Source organism: Monopterus albus, unplaced genomic scaffold (genome assembly GCF_001952655.1).
Source record: "Monopterus albus unplaced genomic scaffold, M_albus_1.0 scaffold130.1, whole genome shotgun sequence".
NCBI classification, from domain to species: domain Eukaryota; kingdom Metazoa; phylum Chordata; class Actinopteri; order Synbranchiformes; family Synbranchidae; genus Monopterus; species Monopterus albus.
In genome coordinates this window covers 67,392-90,592 of record NW_018128010.1, presented here as the reverse complement: position 1 = coordinate 90,592, position 23,201 = coordinate 67,392, and the positions used below count along the sequence as shown (strand labels likewise).

The following is a 23,201-nucleotide window of genomic DNA, read 5'->3' as shown; positions in this document are numbered from 1 at the left end:
GCATATACTCAGCTTCACTGCCATCAGTTACTTTCCTTTCCACTCTTATTTATCCAGAATTTTCAACTGAAAAGTGATGCTCCTTTTGAGAGATGTCCTGCTTCAGGGTTCTTATGGCTTCATATGGCTTCTTACATGTTTTGGAATCACTACTGAGACAAAGATTTAAATCCCTGTATACATTTTATTGCTTCTATGATACCGCTAGCACCCCAGCCCAACCCTCACCCACCCACTAAAATCTGGTCCAGGTTAGATACGATGTTGAGGTCATATATTTGGAATGGGAAAAATGAGAGTTAAGTGGTCAGTCTTGCAACAAAACAAAGTTGATGAGGGAAGGGCCTGTCCCAACTTCATACTGTACCACTAGGTGTTTACCCTACAAGCCTGCAGTCAGTGGCTTCAGGAAGGCCAGAGTCCAGTGCAGGTAGAGATAAAGAAAGACCTGGTAGCACCTATGAGACTGAAAGACTTTTTCTTTTCTGGTATTTCCTGTAGGAAAAGTGCCTTAAAATTCAGCCTTATACTGACATACCCATTGCAAGCCTGCAGGGCAATTGAAAGATATGCAGGATTCAATTCAAAATTACACAGATCCTCCCCAATTTCAATGAATTTTTATTTAATCTCAGGTGGTAAACCCGTTATCCAGGACAACTGGGCAAAAAATAGAATAAGGGTCCTGGCTGACCTTAATGGGAAAAACACCATAATCTCTTTTGAAGACTGCCTGGCAGAGTTTGGTATAGATACGCGTACACTATTCATGTATTTCAGAGTCAGATCTGCCTTAAAATCGCTTAAAGTCGAGTGGGGCGCTAAACTACCCAAACATCCACCGGTCATATGGACTCTGTCAGCTGAAAAACATATTGTATCTGTCATGTACAGCAAACTTTTGTTATACTCCAAGGTCTCTATCACAGGAGTAAGGGAGTGGGAATGGGCCATGACTGACCTCAATAGGAAGATAAATCGGGGCACAGCTTGGTCAAATTGTGTACTAAACTCACATAACCCCAATCACCAATTTATTTTTGTCATGCAGCATATGTGACACTTCAGCAGAGACATTTGATGGGACTGAACCCCAGCCCGAACTGTATATCCTGTCCTCTGGGCAACCTGGGTACCTTGGTACATACAGTATGATCTGGGACTGTCCAAAGATACAATGCTTTTGGCAAGAGACAATAAGAACTAGCTCCTCCCTGACTAAGGTGAACTTCCCAATGGACCCAGCACTCCATCTACTTAATGGCTCCTCCAAGCAACTCAAAAGCAACTCTTGTGATACAATATGTCTAGTGGGACTGTCAGTAGCTAAAAAGCTTATTGCTCAATCCTCATAACATGTTATTAGAGATCCTATATCAGGAGCTTTTGACCGCAATGATAAATGCGTCCTCTCCAGAATCAATTGAGTTCTGGAAGAATACTGCAAGCTCAGTGAAAGACTTGTTAAAGTAGGCTCGTGGACGTCTTTATTGTGCTCATCCACACACAGGGTGGATGGTTGGAGGGTTGTTTTGTTCTGTGTGTTCAATTTGTTCTAAAAATCTATAACACTTGAATTAAACACACACAAAAATAAATCCTTATTGTTCATTTTAGTAAATTTTTGATGAACCTGTGCATTCATTTTTGTCTTTATTTAGCAAAACTGTCATTGCTCCATATGCAGGCTATCCCTTTTCAGTACAAACTCAGTTGTACACTACAGTAAATATGACACCTAAAATTCAAGAAGAATGACAGGTGCCTAAACAAACTACCAGAAAATAGTTAATCAAATATTATTATATAGCTATTCAAGATTCTAAAAAAGTATACTATTTTATCCACATACAGCAGAAAATACAAGAAATATTTACCTATTACAATGATTCACCCCGACTCTTTTTTGGTCTATGTACTGTACTGTATGTCTTTGTCAATCAATGAACATTAGATATTTTGCAAGAAGATGCCACAGCTGAAATCTGTGCACCACATTGTTTTTCTTAAATTTCATTTGTGTAAATATTTTTGACTTAGTACTGTGTATCTGTTCATATGACATGTTTGCTTCTGTAAAAAGCATTTACAGATACAGTTTTAGTATTGACTGATTTCACAGCTTAATCATTTACATTCCAGCACCTGTATTTTTTTTTCTCCTTGGAAAGTAATTCTCTCATTCTGGGTGCATTATAATGCTTTGAAGAATAATTACAGGTATTTCATCCATCCATTTGCTATACTGCTCATCCTAACGAGGGTCACGGGGGGCTGGAGTCAACCCCAGCTGACATTGGTTGAGAAGCAGGGTACACCCTGGACAGGTCTCCAACAAGTATTGAAGGACAAATTGTGTTTTTTCATTGCACATGATATCAGTGTTTCATGCATGTGTACTAACCTCAGTTAACCTGAATCAGAAACTTGTTTGTGGCAGCTTTTATTAAAGTCACACAGACCTGGCATTCTGATTGTGTTTTGCATGTCTGGTAGCAGTAGTAGCACATCCTGTCCAGTGCCACAAAAAAGGAGCACTCAAAACCCACAAATATTTAAAGCTTAATTTTGAGCCAGGGTGCGTGTGGTTGTCTGTCTCTAAACGTGAGCCCTATGATAGACTGATGACCTGTCCAGGGTGTACACTGCCTCTTGCGCCATGTCACGGACCCCACTGAGGTACAGTATATGGGTTGCCATCCCATAACCACTTGGCTATGGGGTGCCCCTAGACAAACTGTTTTGTGATTAAAGACAGGTTGCCAGAAAAAAAAAGTTGTGGAGTATATGTAAAAGATGTCAATGACATCCATTACCGGTGAGAAAATAGTTGAATCAAAACAAAAATATATTGAAGTCGTTGCTTGTTTTACCATATACATAGAGATAAATACTTATTTCAGCTCAGTAACATCCTATAGCTAAGATCTAATAGGGGAGGAGGTCAAACAGTTTGTGTCCAGGATGCGAGGGGTTTGGAGAAATCTTCTCTGCCCCCCTTTTGACCTTCAAGGTGTACAGGTCCTCTATGGAGGGCAGGTTGGCGTGATGATCTTCTCTGCAGTCCTGACTGTTTGGTTGCCGAGCCAAACCAGACAGTGATGGAAGTGCAGAGAACAGACCTGATGATGCCTATACATATCCCTATAAACAGTTGTTATTTAGCTGTGAATCACTTAGACAACATTTACTGGCATAACCTTCTGTGGTGGGCAGTGACACACTTGTTCCATCTATTACCAACAGATGGCTCTTTAGAACGACACTCGCTTAGTGACCTTTAGCTGTGACAGTTTTATTTTGTGACAAGGACAACACTTCAAGAGCCATACTATTTCTTCAGCCAGTGTGCATATTTATCAGCCTTTCCTGAGAAGGATAGAATCTATATTATATCAAGGTTATCCTTTTCAAGTCCATTAAGTTAGTTTTGACACTTCTGTAAAGTAGTTTGAGAAAAAAAAAATTATTGGGGGCACAGAAAATAAGATCATAACAGTGTGAGCACTGAATTTTAGAAAGACAGGTAGGTTAAAAGGAAAGAAGGCAGTGCAAGTGAAGTGGATGGTGAATCTGTAGAGAAAAGTGCACATTTACAGAATTATAATGAATTAGCAATTCAGCTCAACTTAATAAAAATCCCCTCACACATCCACACATGCAGACAAACACTCATGCTTCTGTGTGCCCCTGGCGCAAGAGGCAGCTCAGTTCACTTATGTGACAGCTGGCCTTGACATTAAACAAACTTTGCCCAAATAAACTTTGCCCAAATCATTGGGAACTTGTTTGATGAAATGTGTCTCTACTGTTGTACTTTTAGCTGAATAATAGTCAACCTATATCAATGCAGTCTTTTTAAATAAAATTGTAGTTTTTCCACTGAACATGAAGTATACATAAAAAAGACTGCACACAGCGAACACATACCTTTATGTTTTATCATTTTTATATTATCATATCCCATAAGTTTTAATTGTGAATGGAGACCATGCATTATGGCCCATTATCAATTCACTTTTATAGATCTTATAAACCTAAACTATAGGACCAGTTTTATTCAAAGCCACATGTTTAATTGTTAATTGGGATTATAAAAATTGTCACGAATACATGACTTTGATTAAAAAATTAACTGATAGCTAGTTACTGTAACTCACCACAATAAAACTGAAGGTCTAAAAGGGATCATCCTCTGTGGAGAATGAATGCAGCCAGCAAACATCACAAAAATAATAACATTTATTTATTAAGGTCATGGGGTCACAAAAAATGATACATGGTATGAGGACCATGGTCTTGCATGTGTATTTTTGTACAGTCATTTTTTAAGTCGAGAAGACTAACAAGCAGGTTAAACGCGTTCATGTGACGCACAGGTTCTTCCTCTGCTGTCATCTTAAAGCCCCACGACATCGGAGCATCTCACAGCTCCTCTGGTCTCTGACCTGCACGAAACACTGCAGCATGTGAAGGGACGGGCTTCAAAGGAAGCAACCTGATTCGCTGTCGTCTCCGGACAATAAAACCCGGTACACAGCTTATGACTGTCCTCTGTTCGTGTCACTGCCTGTACATCCGGGCAGCAGCAGTCTGTGCTCGATTGGTTTCGTCTGAAGAAACTATGGCAGACCGAGAGGATAATGTTACAATTCCTGAGTTCAGCTCGCTGCTTCAAATGGATCCCTATCTCAAGCCGTACGAAAAGGACTTCAGGAGGAGGTAAAACACGACTCAAACGGCAGTTTTGTGCACAGCTTGTCGCCAAAACCAGTCCCCGCTGAATCGAGCAGAAGCCAGGTTTATGCTGGCGTTCGTGCCTTCAAATAAAAAAATGTCCATCTAACAGATAAAAAGCAGTTTTCAAGAAATCAGAATCGCCTTCTGTACTGAGGTTTGACATTTTGAATAGAGGTCGCAGAGAGTCGCTTTCACAGCAGACACTTCGCTAATCTCCTCCCTCTCCACGCTGCTGAATAACAAGCGTTCAGAGAATGTTCAGCTTATGCAAAATTAATGAACTGCTACCAGAAAGAATTTTCATTTTATGTGACAAGTTCCCGAAGAAAGGAGGTGGAGGTCGTCTTTCAACATCCTGTGTTTGACAGGTCGAGAGTGTACGTGTGTCTCAGTCAGCTGACGTCGACGTTGCGCCGTGAGCTTTTATTTATTTATTTGCAAGAAAGTCATGCGCAAACATTAAGGCATATTAGTAACAGTATACCTCTCGACAAATAAATAAAAATAAATAAGGAACACTATAAAGTAACAAAGAAAAGCGAAGCATATGCTAAATAATGATTAAAGTAAATAAATAATAGAGGAGAAAGAAATGTAATAATACAAATAAGAAATAAAATTAAAAACATGCATACAATTGGGCTTCTCAGTCTTCAAATATTTTTGTTCTTTATAGGCTCCAAGGAGAGATGTTGCCTGTTTTTGTTCATCAGTGTCAAAGCACTGAGATGGTTGTCCATAAGGTCCTTCATAAAGCCAGAAAAGAGGAATATGCTTTTCCTCCATTTTGATGCACAGATGAAGTACTTTGCTAGCAGTAACAGAATGTTTAATACTGTTTCCCTCTTTGTATCTTTCAGGTGCAATAGTCTCTCCTGTGAGAGGAGCAGGAAAGAATCTTAGTTGACAACCAGTCTTGCAAATCTTCCCAGAATGTACGCAGTCAAAAAACAAGTGACCTGTAGTCTCAGTATCATTGTCACAAAAGATGTAGTTATTGTGATCTACATTAAATGTCAGTTTTAACAATTCACTGGATTGATAAATATAATTAAGAATTTTGAAGTGGACTTATTTTGTTTTAGGGCCTATTGGATATTTTCTGTATGTAGTTCTCCATTTTTTGACATCTGAATTTAAGAATAGTTGGCAGATGGAGTTTCTGTTTGGCTTGATTGGGAATATTGTTCAACTGGTTATGCATTCATTTGTTTGAGTTCCCTTCAGCCAAGTAAAGCTCATTAATTTGGAGCATAGGTAGATTTATTGCATGTGACTGTTTACTGCAACAATGCTTCGGACTAAGAGTTTGACTGTAACGGGGCTAGCTTTGAATATAGCATTGAACTGAGCATGTGAGGAAAGCATATTGTATTTTGAGTAAAAATCCTTCATGAGACACCTTGCTCATTAAGTAACCGGCTTATCAACCAAATATTTTTTTCCATCCAGTGATTTAAGTAGAGAGATTTACCTTTACATAGTATACAGAAGCTGTCTCAGATGGGAGTTTGGTGTGGGGTCAAGTTATTTGTGTACTCGAGTTTCCAAAATAACAGTATTGTTTGTGGAAAGTTTGGTAATTTTTCAACCTGGAAATCACACTTAAGAACAAATTCTATACCACCAGTTTTATTGAGAAGGCCTCTGGGGAGACGGTACCAAATACTGTTTCATTCAGCAGAAATGACTTAAGCCATTCTAACACTATATTTAAGCATTCAAAGCCAATCGCTTGTAGCCCGCTATCTTTGTAATCTTTAATCATTTCTGATTTCCTGTGATGAGCCTTATTTTTCAAAATGAAATTGAAGATTATTTGGTTGATGGCCTTAATGAACTAGATGCAACTTGCTGTGTGTCATGAGGCGGTGTTTTGGGCTGGAAGACCGCTAGATCCTGGCCTGTTGTGTGTGTGTGTGTGGCTTTTTTGCGGGGGGCTGCTGAGAGGTCCAGCATCAAAACACACTACTTTGTGCAGACCTTGATACTCATTTTTGTTTTTTATTTTATTTTTCTCTTATTTCTGTGTAGTTGTTATCGAGGCATCAGGTATCCTAAAATGTATTTGTAAATGGGTTTGTGCAGCATGAAAGGCACTAACCCCTTAGACATTAAGTGACTTTATCAAGTACTCATGTACTGTGTTATTTTCCCCTTCAGCCTCAATTTAGCGTTTACACAAATGTATTATTAGGGTGGAACGCTTAAGTAGGTGCCTTTGTATGTGTGGCACAGAGAACGTACAGTGTGTGGGCTAGTGCATTTATTAGATTATTGGATTATATCCAACAGAAATTCTTATCACATTTTCCTACATTTGCTGGAGGTGTAATGGTTAATGGAATCAAACTACACATAGGAGATTCCAGTATTTTATGACCAGACTGCTTTCATGATGCATCTTCTTAATTGTCGGCAATGCACAAACCTCATCTCAGCTGACTTCGGGCGAGAGGCGGGTTTACACCCTGGACAGGTCGCCAGTCTATCGGATTGTAACCTTTGTGATCAATACTTTCAAAACTTTCCTTCGAATGTTTCCAGCAAAGAACCATATTTTTATAGACTTTTTATATATGGATTTGTCTTTTTGGATGTTTTGGTAAATTGTCCTAGTTCCTTTTCACATGATTTTCAGGTCATTGTATGGACAGAGATGTCAGCCTACCAAACATGCCATGATTACATATACACTTCCAGGAGAGAGAAAACCTTTTAATAGAATCAAGTTTTTATTCTGTTAACTGGAATTGAATTTTATATGCATCAGTTTTGCTAATGAGTCAATGCAGCAGCCTTAGGCCTCTTTATTCTCTGACTCTTTTATCACCCAAAGGATGCCAAAATAATACAGCGAATAATTTGCAGGAAATTATAGAGTGAGAATTAGCTTACTGTGAACACAAATACATCAGTTTTGAATTAGTGCAGTTCATTATTAGTTCAGAGACCTGAGAAGAACCAACCTGTTTCCTTCAGTGGCAAATGCTTTTACAGTACTTTGCATCTACACTAATCTCCAGAAGTAGGAAGACACTCTCTGTAGGTCCACCGACTCTGCCGTCTCACGCTTCATTTGTTTTTAACTTTCACATTATGTTAATTTATTTTTGGTTCTTCTGTCTTTTAAATTGCTGTGAGTTCTGGATTTAAACTGATAAACAGACTGGTCTAATATGAAGGGGGGTGGGGGGAGGGGGGGGGGGGGGGATTGGCACAGTCACCGAGTAGCAGCAAATGTTCAAGTTAATAATAACATTGCTGATTGCATTATCATTTATTTTTCTTTGAATGGTTCCTGTAGGCTCATTTCAGGATGGGAAGGCATCTAGCTCACAGAAGTCGCACCTTATGTCGAAGTAGTTTTAGCTGCTGGATTTCTTGTAACAAAAATGACTGTGTTTATTACTTACAGGCCAGCAGTGATAATGATCTACAGCTCACATTGCCACAGTATCGGCTCACTGTTGGGTTGTCCCCAAAATTACACCTTAAATCTCTGCTTAGGGGCCATATAGCTTTATCTGTTGTCATTACTGTGTCAGATCTCATCCCTAATGTGGCAAGTAAGGGACCGCCTGCTTTGTATTTGAAGCATGTGAGCAGGGCTGTAGCTTTGCAGACAGATGAGTGTGTCGTTTCCATCTTAGTCACAGCCAGGAATTGCTAGGCTTCACTGAGCCCTAGGCATGTCTCAAAAAAGTGTTTGTGAAAGTTGTAAAAATATATTTTACATATAGGATCACTGCTGTGTGAAGGCTAATTCTTCACAAGCTCTGGGTGTTCTATTGTAAGGCCAGAGTCCAAACACCAATTCGTGAACACTGGCATAGAAATGATGAACTCGGGCTGTAGTGTCACACTGAGTCCTTCACCAGGCTGCACAGTACTACGAATTCAGCAGCTTATCAGAAGAAACCTATGACCACCGTGTTACGGCTGAGGGCTATCCACATGTCGGGTCTCTTCAACTTTGGTTCACACCATAGACAGTTAAAAGCATTCCAGCAGATTTTGCAGGCCTCCCATTTTAATTAGCTGTTCCGTGGTTGCAGGCAGTTTTTGTGTTATTTTATCAGGATGCTAGTTTCAGATTGATTGTGAAACAACCGTTGATGCTGCGTGTGGCTTACAGCCCCAGTGAGCTCTGTTGACATGCTTCATTATTTACCCTTCCTGTTGCGCAAGTCTGCAGGAAGTGCTGCTAGGATTTTGCAGCTTGTGGCACTATGTATCTCCTAAATTGGACCAAATGAAAGTAGGGACAATTGGGACTGCTGCTTAATATGGCAAAAAGTTTTTGCAAAGATTTTAGTATGTCATCACAACTTATTTCAAAGTGGAAAATATAGCAATAAGTCTGAGTCTTATGCTGTGATGGTGATGCAATATATTTAAAGCAAAACTGATTATTGACTTTGAAGAGATAACTAGCAATGCATGTGCTCTGACTGAAAAGTAATGAGCCAAAAATATAAGTGGGGAAAAAAGAGCTCATAGTTCCTTGGTTAATAGGAGCTCTTAGCAGGACTACATCACATTTCTGAAACTCCCTGTTTATATTATAATGAGTGAATGTTTCACGTGCCTTTTTAAAGGTAGCTTTGGCAGCATTTTCCTGTCACCTTGCTTGAGGGTCAACAGAGGCATGGAGTTTTAGCCTTCATTAATCAACATCTCTAAGATGTTCAGGTCTCTCTTTAACCTCATTAATGCACTTTGTCAAAGAAGGACAATCATGACGTTATTTGAAAGTCCCCTTTGCTGGGCTGTATTGATGCCCTTTAGACGAAACCGAGATCCTACTTGTGTTTCTCCTGGCTGTTGCGGACTGCCCTGACACCTCTGTGCTTCAGCTGTCACCATCAGTCATACACAACACAACAAACCTGCACTCACTTTAAATTTAGATGCCCGATTGTCTAACAGCGAGTGTATGAACAGGCTGCGGAGTTTAGCTGCTCTGTGGGGAAATTTTTTAAAAAGTGATTTGTAATCATGAAAGACGATTTTAAACTGTGACAGTTTAGTTGAGGTATGATATCAAAATAGAAACAAGATGGGAAACTGACTGTAGGTGACTTTGAATGTTGTTTTTCACGCATCATAAGCCCTTGCAGTATCTATTATCTGTGTTTAAAAGTTTTATTTAACAGCTTTTTGTGATTTGTAGAATAACCACAGGGCAGTAGCTGAGCACTGCTTTTTTTTAAATGCAGAGCTTCTTGTTTGAGCAGTGAGAGGCCACAACACATTTTTGACTTGATTTTTCTGATTCCTTCAACTGTTTTCCCACAGTATTTCATTATGGAAAAGCGAAGTTTGGCTGGGCATTTATAAGTATTGCTCATCATTATGAAAGCGCAGTGTGGATCACTTCCTTTGTCAGTATCTTATCCACCAAGTCATTTGCACATCAGAATCAAATGGTGTGGAAAATGGTAAATGGACTGCACTTATATAGTGCTTTCTACCACGCTTGGACAAAGTGCTTTAAAGATTCTCTCTCTCACTCACACACACACATACACTCGCATGCTGATGGCGGCAGAGCTGCCGTGCAGGGAGCTGGCCTGGCCACTAGATGCAGCTTGGGGTTCAGTGTCTTGCCCAGTTAATGTTGGATCCACGCCAGCTAATGATTTCTATAGAAATGAACCAATGCAGGAATTGTATGATTTTATTGTTATGTATTGAACTATATACAACAACACAAAGGGGGTGTATGGAATGTAATGGGCCAAGTCAACATTAATTTTTTTTTTTTTTTGTCAGTTTCACATATAGAGATTCAGTAAAGGCTTTCAACCTAGCCCACATTTCTAAGAAGCTTAGGAAGAACTCACCAACAAATCTTAATACATAATGCATATGAGAAGAAACCCCTGGAGGATTTTACTCAGAATGTTAGGGGTGAAATAGTACCACGGGTCTTCTGCTGCTGAGGTCAAGCATATGAAGACCTTGGTTATCTAACTTTCTTCCTTTCTGTAATAGTTTGTCAGGCACAAACACACATTGATTAACATCAAAAGATGTAAATATGTAGCCAAAAGGCCGATTTTCATTCACAAGTCCCTGGGCAGGATGAAGTTATACAGGGAAAAATAAATAAATTACTAAAAGGCCAAAAGTAAATGCATAAGTTGATTTCTAAAATAATTTAGGCATCAACAGTCTTAACTTTTGTCTCCGGATCTACCAGCCTGTGTGTCATACTGCTTTTCTTTGCACCCTCCATTTCTGTCTCCTGTAACATTCGCTGTACCCGAGGATGGTGGAGCTTGTGTTTCTGCAGAAGATGCAACCTGACTGATCTTCTGCCGCTCCTCACTGCTTTTCAGAGCTGAAAGTCTTCTGCTGTTCTGACCTTCATCTTTCTTATTCAGGAGAGTGTTCCTCTGCTTTCCTGATCCTTTGTGGAGCCTCACTTTTCTCATTGATGAGATCTTTACTGATCCACTTAGTCAGGCACGTCCTGAACCCTAGCTTTAATTTGCAGGAGAACTTCTGTCAACTGATGAACTTTTTTTTTTTTGTTCCATCTGAGCCTTTGACTTCTCTCCCCTGAGAACTTTCCTTAGGGGTCCTGCTCTCCCAGGCTTACATGTGATCTCAACTGGCAAATTGGGGACAAAAAGTAATTTCAACTTACAAATTTGTTAATGCTACAAAAATCAACCAACATGAGCCAATTTGAAGCTACCAAAACTTGCAGATTGTGAAGTCTGCTTCTCCGATATTAACAACATACAAGTTCTGTTGAGTTTACTTGATACTTGGAGAAGAAATGGAAATTTGTCTGACATTGAACTGATTCATTTGACAAGGGGTCGATGTCTGTCACTTACACTGTTGTTGTGTGCTGTCATCTATAAGGATAATATCTCACTTGTGTCATGTGATATTTCCTTCAGTATCCTTGTAGATAAAGACCAGTTACCCAAACCAAGAGATAAGAGAGTCAGGGCTGTACATCTATAATCTCTTGCCACTCTGTCACAGAATGGGAGACAGGACAAAATTCTTTTTTGTAAGTTATGGCTACTGTCACATACCATTAACAATGAGCTGCAGTGTTTCTAAGTGAAACTCAAATATTGCTGTTGTTTTATTGAAGGCTGATTTCTCTTAGGAGGTGGTGGAGAGCAAAACTGTGCTGAAGAGGAGTTAATAACGAACAAAAAGGTGTTCTCTGCACGTCTTCCAACAATATGCAGCTGAGTCAGGTGCTTCTCATAATGTTGGACTTCAGGGGGACAGAAGCATGACTCCAGATTAATGCTAATGTTGCTCCATAAAAATATATGTAATCTTAAAGCCTCTGTATGTAGGATAAAAAATGATGCTTGGTCCATTCTAGCAGCAGTGTTTCCCCTAGAAAATATTTTTGGAATGGCAGGAAGAGGATGCTAGAGGTTTTGTGCACACATTCACCACTTTCACCTCTCTCCCTTCTTCTACCACTTCTCTGCCTTTCCCTTCTTCCTCATTTTCATTTGTCTCTGGAGTTTTGGGGAGAAACATTAATATTCGCAACTGAGCATCCCCTGGTTTGCTCTTCTTAGGTGGTGCCATGCTAACATTAATAGCAGCCAAATAACTTAGACTTAACTAGCATTAGTTGCTTTATGGGGAATCTTCTCATGTTTGCTCAGACTTCAGTACAACACAGATTCTCTCTGTGATGATTACTTAGTGATCAGTAGTGTTATGTTAAATATCACAAACTGGGTGAAGAATCAGTGAAGTTAACTTGTTGCCATAAACCTCGGTGTATTCTCAGGTCACGCTCACATTTTTGAGTTTGTTCCTTTTTTTTTTTTTTTAATACCTGACCTGTCATAAGCGAATCAGATTGAAGCAGGGAGGAGCCACAGAGAAAGGAACGCACCTGGCAGAGACTCCCAAATGCAAATTATTATTTCCAAATGAGTGTATATTGGATGGTATTATATATATTTAAAAAAAGAAAAGGCATGGCGGCCTGCCTGAGCAGTAGCACACTTGGCCTGACAGCAGTGTTCACTGATATTAGCAGATTCCTGTCAAAGTGAGTTAATTTCCTGGTGTAGTTTTTTTTTTTTCTGGGCCACATAAAGATCGTGTGTGATGTTTGATACTTTTAAAATGCAGGTCGTCCAGTCTTTTGTGTAAATATGCCTTTGAGTGCATGACCTGGCCTATTTACCTTCAGTACCTTTAAAACTATCTCATGATCCACAGAGAAATGTGTTGGTTTTAGCTAAAGACAGAATGACAACCATTAGAAACTGAACTGCAGCTCAAACACCGACTTTCTTTTATACACAGCACAGACTCTTGAGGCTCTGCTCTTTGCTAAATGTTGCCTATGGATACCATGTGCAGTTTCTAAAAGTACTCAATATTGTTGGAAACTGTGTACTAGGGTAGAAAAATTTGTAGATACAGAAAAAGCAAAGAGAAATGCATGGATGTTTATGTAGATTTTCCATCTAATTATCAGTAATTTGGATAATAAATCAATATTTTGAGTTTGCTTACATATAGCTTCAACTGTGTTAATGACTTTCTGGATTAAATATGCACATCTCATTATTATGTGTAGTCTGATTTTGTCTCCATGCTATAAGTGGAAACAGACGTAGGAGATGTGCAGTGAATACTTCAAGACTAAAGGATTTTGACTTTCCAATCCCTCTGCTCCAACCCCTTGGAACTCATTTGTTATAATCATAGACATGACTTTGATGCGTATTAATACAGTGGCAGTGGAGCTTTGCCCTTATGTGAATCTTCCCTTGGTCCTTGCTTGAAATGGTGACAAAATGGCAAAAGAGGCATGTGGCAGCATTGGTTGGACTTAAAAGGTTTACATTTGGCAAGCGCCGTCTGTATCCACTATGCTCAACACAGGGAGCAGCTGCTGAGAAATCGCACTGTTACTTCAGCCCATCATCACTAGCCCCAGGGCATTCACAGGCCAGTGTGAGCTTGGCTTCAGGGCTATAGGGGAAGAGAGTGCACTTAACTCAGCTGGCTGAAAGAGGCTTTCTGTACCAGGGGGAATCTGATATGAACACCAGCTGGCTGCAGGAACTTAAGTGAGATAAATTGCAAAGTAGTTGGTCTATCCTTCCCAGTTGAAGGTAGCAGGCAGAGGTTTATCTCCTAGGATATGCCTGTAGTCGCACGTTCTTGAGGGAACGAGGCAGGTTTGCATCCTGAGGTAAGACCTCAAAGAGATAACGTTAGCATGGAAACATTAAGATTCAGCACTGTGCACTGTTGCACTGCACATGCTGCAATATTTTAGAAAAGTTATAAATATCGTCACAAGAAAAAATAATGGCACAGTTTGCAATTTCCTGGTTTTCTGCATAAATTGATCATGTGATCTGATCTTCACCAAAGGCACAAATATCAACAGACACAAACAGTCCTGAGCTTTCATGTCTTTGTTGAACACGCCCATGGAACATACAGGTTTTCAACCAGTTTGTGTCAGTAAGTAATGATGAAATCCCACTGTATGACCAGTAATTCTGAAAACTGCCTTCACCACTAGTATATGGGAACAAGCTACAACAGAGGGCCTGTTTTTCTTGTATTTGTACCATTACTGGTAATTACAATCTTCTTCCCCAGTAATTTTAATTTGATGACTATTTGTTTAGTTAAATGTTGTGTTAGTATGTACATGTCAACATCTTGTGCAGCCATTGTGAATACTATTATATTGTTATCCTGTGGAGTGTCGTAGTCATTTGGAAATGAAGACACGGTGTACCATGCTATCATTTGTAAACTATTGCACTACATGAATATTTCACATTAACTTTTAATCTATAATTAATTAAAGCAACAGTTAACATCAGGTTTTGTGTCACTAGTTCAGAATTAAATATCCAAAAATCTCACTATATCTATACTATTGTTCAGCAGTCGGTCACAGAGAAAACTCTGTACGATTCTTAGTTGTTATTTCAATCTCCACCTACACATAACACCCAGACGTGAATGTAATTGATGTTCTCGGGGGTTGTCAAAAAATATTCAGGGAAATGCAGGAAATGCCAGGTGAAACAGAAGCAGAAGAGACAACTTGGTGCAGTGAGATTTCATAAAAAATAAATCACAAAGGGAGTACACAACAACAGAATGATGATGATTATTGTTGTTGTTATTTTTTTCTATCCTTAAACATATCCAACAGTGGCTTGTTCACTACATTCATGCTATTTTTTTTTGTGTGTGTGTGTTCCCCGTGGCTTGTAGGTATGAGCTGCTACAGAAGCAGCTTTTCCAGCTGGAAGAGGCAGAGGGAGGCTTTGACCTGTTCACACGCAGTTACAGGACCTTCGGTATACAGCGACTGCCTGACAACAGCCTGTCCCTTAAAGAGTGGGCTCCAGCTGCAGAGGCTCTCTTCCTCACTGGTGACTTCAGTAAGTAGTCTGAGGAGAACTATCAGCACCTGAGCAACACGTGATGTCCAGGTTGTTTTCTCAAAGCTCACTGAGCTTTATTGCTCATCATTTATATTTAATTGTCTTAGGAAATCTTCATTTGTTTTTGGTAGAGCAGGTGTCTTCGCTCCACTGCAACCAACTGAGACTTTTAACATAAAGGTGCATTTAATAGGCATACTGAACATACAGTATATAGTCCTGTTGGGACCAAAAGGAAAAAAGATTTCACTGCAAACAGAAAGGCTGCATATTGTGTTAAATACAAAATTTGACATTTCTGCAAGCTTAAATGCAACAGGGCCAAAAAATTAAGAAAAAGCACCTCAGACTTTGGAACAAGAGCATCAGCTCTTTTGATCAACCAACCTGGGAGTTGGAAATGTGGGAAATATTGATTACACAGGATAAACTTGCATACTGAAGGGGGTTCCTTTGAATCTGGGAGTATTAGTTAATATTTTAGTAGCTGGTTATTTCATCATTGCCTGCAAAGTTGTTGAGAGACTGCAACCTCTCTGTTTGCACTGAAATTTCTATTCCCTCCTGTTCCAACTTTGAAAGTAAATTCAGGTTAATGGTTTTTTTGAGTGTTACTTTCAGTTAATGCGTGTTGTGACAGTGCAGCATAATTATTTATTTTTTTTTATCATCACTTACAAGTTTAAACGAGACTCACTTTAATCTGTCAAATAGATATGCATGGTAATATAAAGGCTCTGTCATTTTCTTCCTTTTTGATTCTTTTTTGTTTCTTTTATCACATTTATTATTGCACTGAGATCTATTACACGTGCCCATAGTTATTTGTTACTCTCACCGGACAAGCAAAAAATATAATGGTAGAAAAAAGAGTAACAAGATGTATGGTGAAATAATTCAGACCTGTGCACATATCTCAAATACCGTTTGCCATGGCCCACCACAGCACACTTCTTACCTCTGGGCCACAGCCATTCTGAACTGACACCCTGCAGATAATGATAAAGGAAAGCAAATGCTAATAGTAATACCCTCAGATTGATGGTGTGTGCACGCCCAGAGATTTGTCAATTTGTTATATTGTCCCTACACATTTTTGTGCTAGTTAGTTCTGTTGCTGCCATTCCCTCTTTCTGTATTTCTCCTGTTCCTTTTCCCTTTTTAATTATCTTCCCAGAACCTTGGGCAGCAGCTCAATTCTAACATTCAATTCTGTGAGAGATTATATTTTGACATGGCTCAGTCATATTATTTGAAAATCAATTTCATAGTAAATGTGGAAACAGCCCAGCAGCCCTAGTCATGAATATGGTGCAGGTTGGATGCATAATGCACTTTTTTTTTTTCTTTCAGAGGAGTTTAAGCAAAGGGAAATAAATAAGTTTTGGCCTGCTTTTGAAAAGGCTAGTGTTATGCCCGGTCACTTCTGGAACATCTCCCGTGATTCACTTTCTGTCTTGCCATTGTTTTTGCTCATGAATAGCAAGCAGATCTGGATTACTGAATAAAAACAACACCCTAAATTGACCCACCCAGATGGGCACTTTATAATAAATGTTTTGTGTTCTAATATACTCATGTGAGTCAGTGACAGCTGGTAATGTGGTATGAGCAGGTTATGGATGTAACTTCTCTTTTCGGTTCCTTCACAGATGTAATTCAGTGAGGAATGAAATGCCTTTTTTTTTTTTATTACTGTTTTTTTTTCTTATTAGATTATTAAGATGCTTTACTCACTGAAACAAAAGTCACAGCATGCAGGAGAGCAGCTCAGAGTACAAAACCAAGAAAAGAATTATATAAAAGGTTTTAGAGGAGAGAGAAAGAGGGACAAACTGTGAGAAGAGTGAATGCAGAAGTCAGAAAAATAAAAAGGGCTTGTGACCACAGGGGGGGATATTAAAAAAAGAGCAAAAGCCATAGTGGTGACTGTTGGCTACAGGCAAAGTGGCAACACACCGCTGTAATAAGAAGAATGCAACTGTTAATTGTTTTATTTGTAATAAAAAATAATTAAAGCCCCTGTGGTAGGGATTTTTTCAGTTCTGATGTTGGAGACTCCTAGTGGTAAAATAATAAATAAAAAAGACTAAGCTATAATGTATAGCTGAAATAACATAGTTTTCAAATTAAAAGAATCTGGAGTTCTCAGTCGTCTGCAGCTGTAGTCATATGAGCCTTTCTTTGGTCATGACATTGCAGTACGTTATAAATGCCAGTCTAATTGGCACACTGGCACTACAAAATAGAGACAAGAGTAGTTATTTATAACAGAAGAGCTCACATGGGTCACAAGATGGCTCAAAGGAGTCGCAAGGTGACAAACAAGTCTGTGGTCACTTCATACCAAAGGAGACCAAAGGCACAAGAGAGATTCATGAGCTGACTTGAGCTCTGTTATTGGCATCTATGATCGTGGCTTTTGGAATTGCAGTACATTTAATCAGAATTGATGTCTGGGTCTGTGTTGTAAACTGAAAAATGTATGTGTTTAAATCCTCTCTGTGTTCACCCACAGATGGCTGGGACAAATTCTCCCATCCCTACACCAAGAAAGAATTTGGCAAGTGGGAACTGATTCTGCCGCCCAAGCATGACAAGTCTCCAGCTGTGGAGCATAACTCCAAACTTAAGGTAGGGAACAGAACATCTTCATGCCTATTTTCACGCCCTCAGTAGGTGTTATCTTGCTGCAGCGGCATGGGGACTTGTCACTGTAATATGTGAGGGAGATTCTCTGTCACATGTGGTGTATTATAAACTAGGTAAAAACCTGGCGTGTCGCTGTCAACAACCTGTCATACTCACAGCACTCTGAAGGGAGATTACTCTGTATATGCAGTCTGCACAGTGGAGGGTAGATACACATGAGGAGTCCAAATGATGGCGTTTATTTCAGCTCCTCCAGTATGTGTGGCAAGTATCCCTCCGGACACTGAGCTGTTGTTTGTTCGGTGCAAAACACAGCCCGCACTGGGTGTAGCTGATTGGTTTTTAGCTCTGGTAAATAATTCATCAGGGTTAAATGCAACAGACACACCTCCCATTATGCACTGTCTCCCAAGCAAACAGAATGGATGAAAAATAATCCTGAAATGAGATGCCAGGCGAGGAATAGATGGTACTGCAGCTCCACTCTCCTTGGGACCAGGTCATCTCTGGCACACTCCTGCGCCCTGGACAGGCTGCCCAGCTCCCATTGTCAGCGGAGGTCAGTCTAAGGACGATAAGAAGCAGATGGAAATGCTGGCACCTGGCCTTTCCTTGTGCACCCCCGCTGCCTATGAATGGCTGTCTTGCTGTGAGCTCCACTTTAGAATTAGTTCCACAGCACTCCCTCGTGGAAGCACAAGCATAGCTCCAATCACTCTCATGTAGAGTAGCCTGCCCTTCTACCCCCTTTGTTCAGGGCCCAATTTGTCTCCATAAACAAGCAGTGTCTTTTTGTGGGTATATTATTTACAGTGAGATTTTTGTGTTGCTTATATGGAAAAATTCAAAAAAGTGACTGGAAGTGTTATCCAAGTGATCAAACACCTACTTTTTCATTGCCACCTAACTTCTCGCATATTGCTTGGCTCTTGGTTGTTTTTCCTGTTCGTGCACCCTCTCAGTCTGCCCAGCAGTCTGATTTGTCTTTAATGTGCCTAATGCTGGCCAATTTGTCTGAAGGACCACTGCTCTGTCAGGCTTTATGCCAGTCCATTTATCCAACTATCTTCTTAATCCTATAAACTGTGAAGCATGTCATAAGTGGAGCCAGGCAGCTAACCCCCAGGTGCAATGGCCATAATGAAAAAACCCCAGAGGGGGGTCTGGCCAATGGCTTGCAGGCAGGTGGCGTCGGAACAGTCATTACTTCACAACAGTAGCCAGAATTAGTGGGGTTCTAATGCCTGTTTCTGCGGGGGATAAAACAGGGTGAACACATACTGTGGCTAACACTACAGGATCGATTTCTTGGTGGGTTTTTCCAACTTTCATGCTGGCTTTGTCCTTTCTTATTTGACTGATGGAGGCAAAGCAACTTGTTGTTAGATTTCCAAACTATACTTATTTGACCCCCTTTCAGTTCTGAATTGCAGACATAATAGATGAGAGGCAAAGGATAATGATTTAGATTTCTTATTTTTCTAAATTGATTTCTGGCCAGATCTGCTCTCAAGATGGGCCAGCGAGTGGCTGTGTTAAAACCAATGGAAAAGCTGCACCCCTCACAAAATAAACACAACATAATTACCATTGAATCCAGATTTACAACAAGATGTTTTCTGGTCAATACTGCAGCTTTTTTGTCCTCTACACCATAGTATGTCTTCACCGGTCTCTGAGATCCCAGTTGTATAATTTTTGAGCTGTGAGTCTTTCATCAGTGAACAGAGAGCTGCTTTCTGGAAGAGGGGCAGTCTTCATGTTCACACATTGAAAAATGCTTGGTTTAACAGTCAACAGCTTGGTTGACCGGTCTGCATCATCTTTTCTGTATAATGGATGGAGAGTAATGGCACAGTCTCATGATGTAAGCATTTCATGGCTGGAAGATTGCATACGTGTGTATCATGTGGTCCATATCCTTTGTCTGCTTACGAGACAATGTGTGGGCCCCCTTCTTCTCAGCTTATGTGAAGTGCCTGATGTGTCTTTTGAATGCTTGTTTTTTTGTGTCATTGTTTAAGTGCCCTTGTTATAACATACTCTGACACTCATTTGTCTTCTTTTCCCAGGTGGTAGTTCACACCAAAGAAGGTCGGCGGCTGTACCGGATCTCACCCTGGGCTAAATATATGACCCAGGAAAAGAATGCTGTCATCTACGACTGGGTTCACTGGGATCCCCCTCAGCCCTACATTGTAACTTATTATTTTAATTAATTATTTATTTATTTTTTTAGTTTGTCAACTTTAAAAACAGGCAGAAAAATCTGGGTGATAATTTCAAAAACACAAGTCGGCGCAGTGGTTCTTAGGGCAGAAGCGCACAAAGCCGACGTGAAAGAACTAACAGCGACGCAGGCCAACTGTTGTGTTGCCTCACATCACCTTTGTCTGTGGCAGCCAGGTCGAAACGTTGGCACTTGAACACACCACACGGTCTACAGCCAACGGCCAAGTAGCTTGTACATTCTGTGCCTGTGTGAAAGAACTAAGCTGTTTCTGCCACTGAGAAAGTGAAAGAAGAAAACCTAGACAGCAGAAATACAAGCTGTAAAAAAAAAAAAAAAAAAAAAAAATCTCCTCTGTTAATTCAGTAAAACTCTTGCATATTACGTTTGTCCAGTCTTAGCCTTTAAAATAGCCTCTCATGTTCTGGTCCTTCCATCCCTGCTTTGAAATCAGCCTTGCATCTCACATCTGAAGCCGCTGTGGTCATTCTTAATGTGGGTGCTTGATGGCTGCTGATTTGAGAGTATCTGAATGTGGCTCAATGCTACTTGATGTCCTCAGCACAAGTGTACACAAGCAAAACAATAAGAGGCTATTAAAGACCACCTTGCTTTCTTTGTTACTTGTTATTTGCTACTATTTTAATTAAAGGAGCCCTCTTACTGGCAGTATGTACAAGTGGCAATCACCTACTTCAAATAGTGGGCTCACAAGGCTGGTGGGTAGCCATCAGGAAATTTGTTTCATGTTTAAAACAAATCACTCTCCTGTTGTGTAAGTCAGGCAGAGTGAATAATAGATCTTTCAATATTTAACATGTCCAGAACTGTTTATCTGCCTCTGTGGCAGGATATTGGTGCAGAGACCCAGATAACCAACACTTTGTCTGTGACCTTAAGGTTCATAATTAGTTACCATGTTTATAAAAACATGCTGGACACTTTTCATGATTTTTTTTTGTGCTTTTTTTTTTTTGGTTTCCTCTCCAGCAAATCCACCCTCGGCCAAAGAAACCCACGAGCCTGAGAATATACGAAGCCCACGTGGGCATCGCTTCACCAGAAGAAAAGGTTGCCTCATATACCAACTTCACAATGAACGTGTTACCTCGTATAAAAGACCTGGGTAAGCCATGAGACCACGTTACCTCCGTAAGAAATAGCTGAGGGGTTCAAGAGGCTTTTTTTTAATACAGTAACTGCCGGTGTCCTGTGCCATCTCTGTCAACACTGGTCCATAACCCAGCACACATACCAGTCTGCTTTGAGTGCAACTATTCCTCTACTAGCGGCATTTCAGTTGTAGACCTGTCACACTCCCTCTGCACAAAACCACATCAGCAAGTCAGCATCCTGTTTACTGACATGACCGGAGGAGGTCACTGACTGTTGGGCAGTGTTTTGTAAAGAGGGCTCCACAGTACACCACATAGCTGGTACGGTTCCAAAGCTGACATCTTGTTTCCAGTTCCATGATCTAGACTCATTGCTGTTCTTTAACTTCTGAGCAGTATCTTGTGTTCTCATTGTATGTGCGTTTGATTAACTATGTGATTAATTTTCATAATGACTCAAATCATTATAAAGAGTTCAAGTCAAATGTGACTTTACCCTCATGGAACTGATCCCTGCCTTGGTTTGCAGTTCTGCTCATATGAGATGTGGCAGTGTTTTGCATTTAAATACAGCTTTGCTGCACTGACATTAATAAAAGGCACAGCTATGACTAGCACAGCAAACCAGGAGCAATCTGATAAATGCTGTTTTCTTGGTCATGTCGTCCTGTTTAGTGGGGAAGGGAACTGCCAGAATAAATGCTGTCAAAGAATCTACTGCAGCTAAGGGAATCTGCACAATAGAATTCTCCAGGAGGCTAAACTCTACCATCTTTAGCGATGGCTGCCTTTGCCTGCCATTTCATTTTCTTGGCTGTGGAGAAAGTGTATATATACTGTGTGACTATATAGTGGGTACGGAAAGTATTCAGACCCCCTTAAATTTTTCACTCTTTGTTATATTGCAGCCATATGCTAAAATCATTTAAGTTCATTTTTTTCCTCATTAATGTACACACAGCACCCCATATTGACAGAAAAACACAGAATTTGACATTTTTGCAGATTTATTAAAAAAGAAAAACTGAAATATCACATGGTCATAAGTATTCAGACCCTTTGCTGTGACACTCATATATTTAACTTAGGTACTGTCCATTTCTTCTGATCATCCCTGAGATGGTTCTACACCTTCATTTGAGTCCAACTGTGTTTGATTATACTGATTGGACGTGATTAGGAAAGCCACACACCTGTCTATACAAGACCCTACAGCTCACAGTGCATGTCAGAGCAAATGAGAATCATGAGGTCAAAGGAACTGCCTGAAGAGCTCAGAGACAGAATTGTGGCAAGGCACAGATCTGGCCAAGGTTACAAAAAAAATTTCTGCTGCACTTAAGGTTCCAAAGAGCACAGTGGCCTCCATAATCCATAAATGGAAGACGTTTGGGACGACCAGAACCCTTCCTAGAACTGGCCGTCCAGCCAAACTGAGCTATCGGGGGAGAAGAGCCTCGGTGAGAGAGGTACAGAAGAACCCAAAGATGACTGTGACTGAGCTCCAGAGATGCAGTCAGGAGATGAGAGAAAGTTGTAGAAAGTCAACCATCACGCCAGCCCTCCACCAGTCGGGGCTTGATGGGAGAGTGGCCCGACGGAAGCCTCTCCTCAGTGCAAGAAACACCTGAAGGACTCCAAGATGGTGAGAAATAAGATTCTCTGGTCTGATGAGACCAAGATAGAACTTTTTGGCCTTAATTCTAAGCGGTATGTGTGGAGAAAACCAGGCACTGCTCAGCACCTGTCCAATACAGTCCCAACAGTGAAGCATGGTGGTGGCAGCATCATGCTATGGGGGTGGTTTTCAGCTGCAGGGACAGGACGACTGGTTGCAATCGAGGGAAGGATGAATGCGGCCAAGTACAGGGATATCCTGGACGAAAACCTGCTCCAGAGTGCTCAGGACCTCAGAATGGGCCAAAGGTTCACCTTCCAACAAAACAATGACCTTAAGCACACAGCTAAAATAACAGAGTGGCTTCACAACAACTCTGTGACTGTTCTTGAATGGCCCAGCCAAAGCCC

General features: G+C 40.4%; 1 protein-coding gene across 1 annotated transcript in view; it reads left to right on the top strand.

Moving 5' to 3' along the window:
• Positions 1–4,270: 4,270 nt before the first annotated feature.
• gbe1b (glucan (1,4-alpha-), branching enzyme 1b) overlaps positions 4,271–23,201 on the top strand; it is a 72,972-nt gene continuing 54,041 nt past the window's right edge. The window contains exons 1-5 of the mRNA XM_020613150.1: positions 4,271–4,722; positions 15,004–15,173; positions 17,695–17,810; positions 19,901–20,026; positions 21,049–21,184. Of these exons, the coding sequence (XP_020468806.1) occupies positions 4,544–4,722; positions 15,004–15,173; positions 17,695–17,810; positions 19,901–20,026; positions 21,049–21,184 (727 nt within the window). The 5' untranslated portion in view covers positions 4,271–4,543. The remainder of the gene's footprint in view (positions 4,723–15,003; positions 15,174–17,694; positions 17,811–19,900; positions 20,027–21,048; positions 21,185–23,201) is intronic.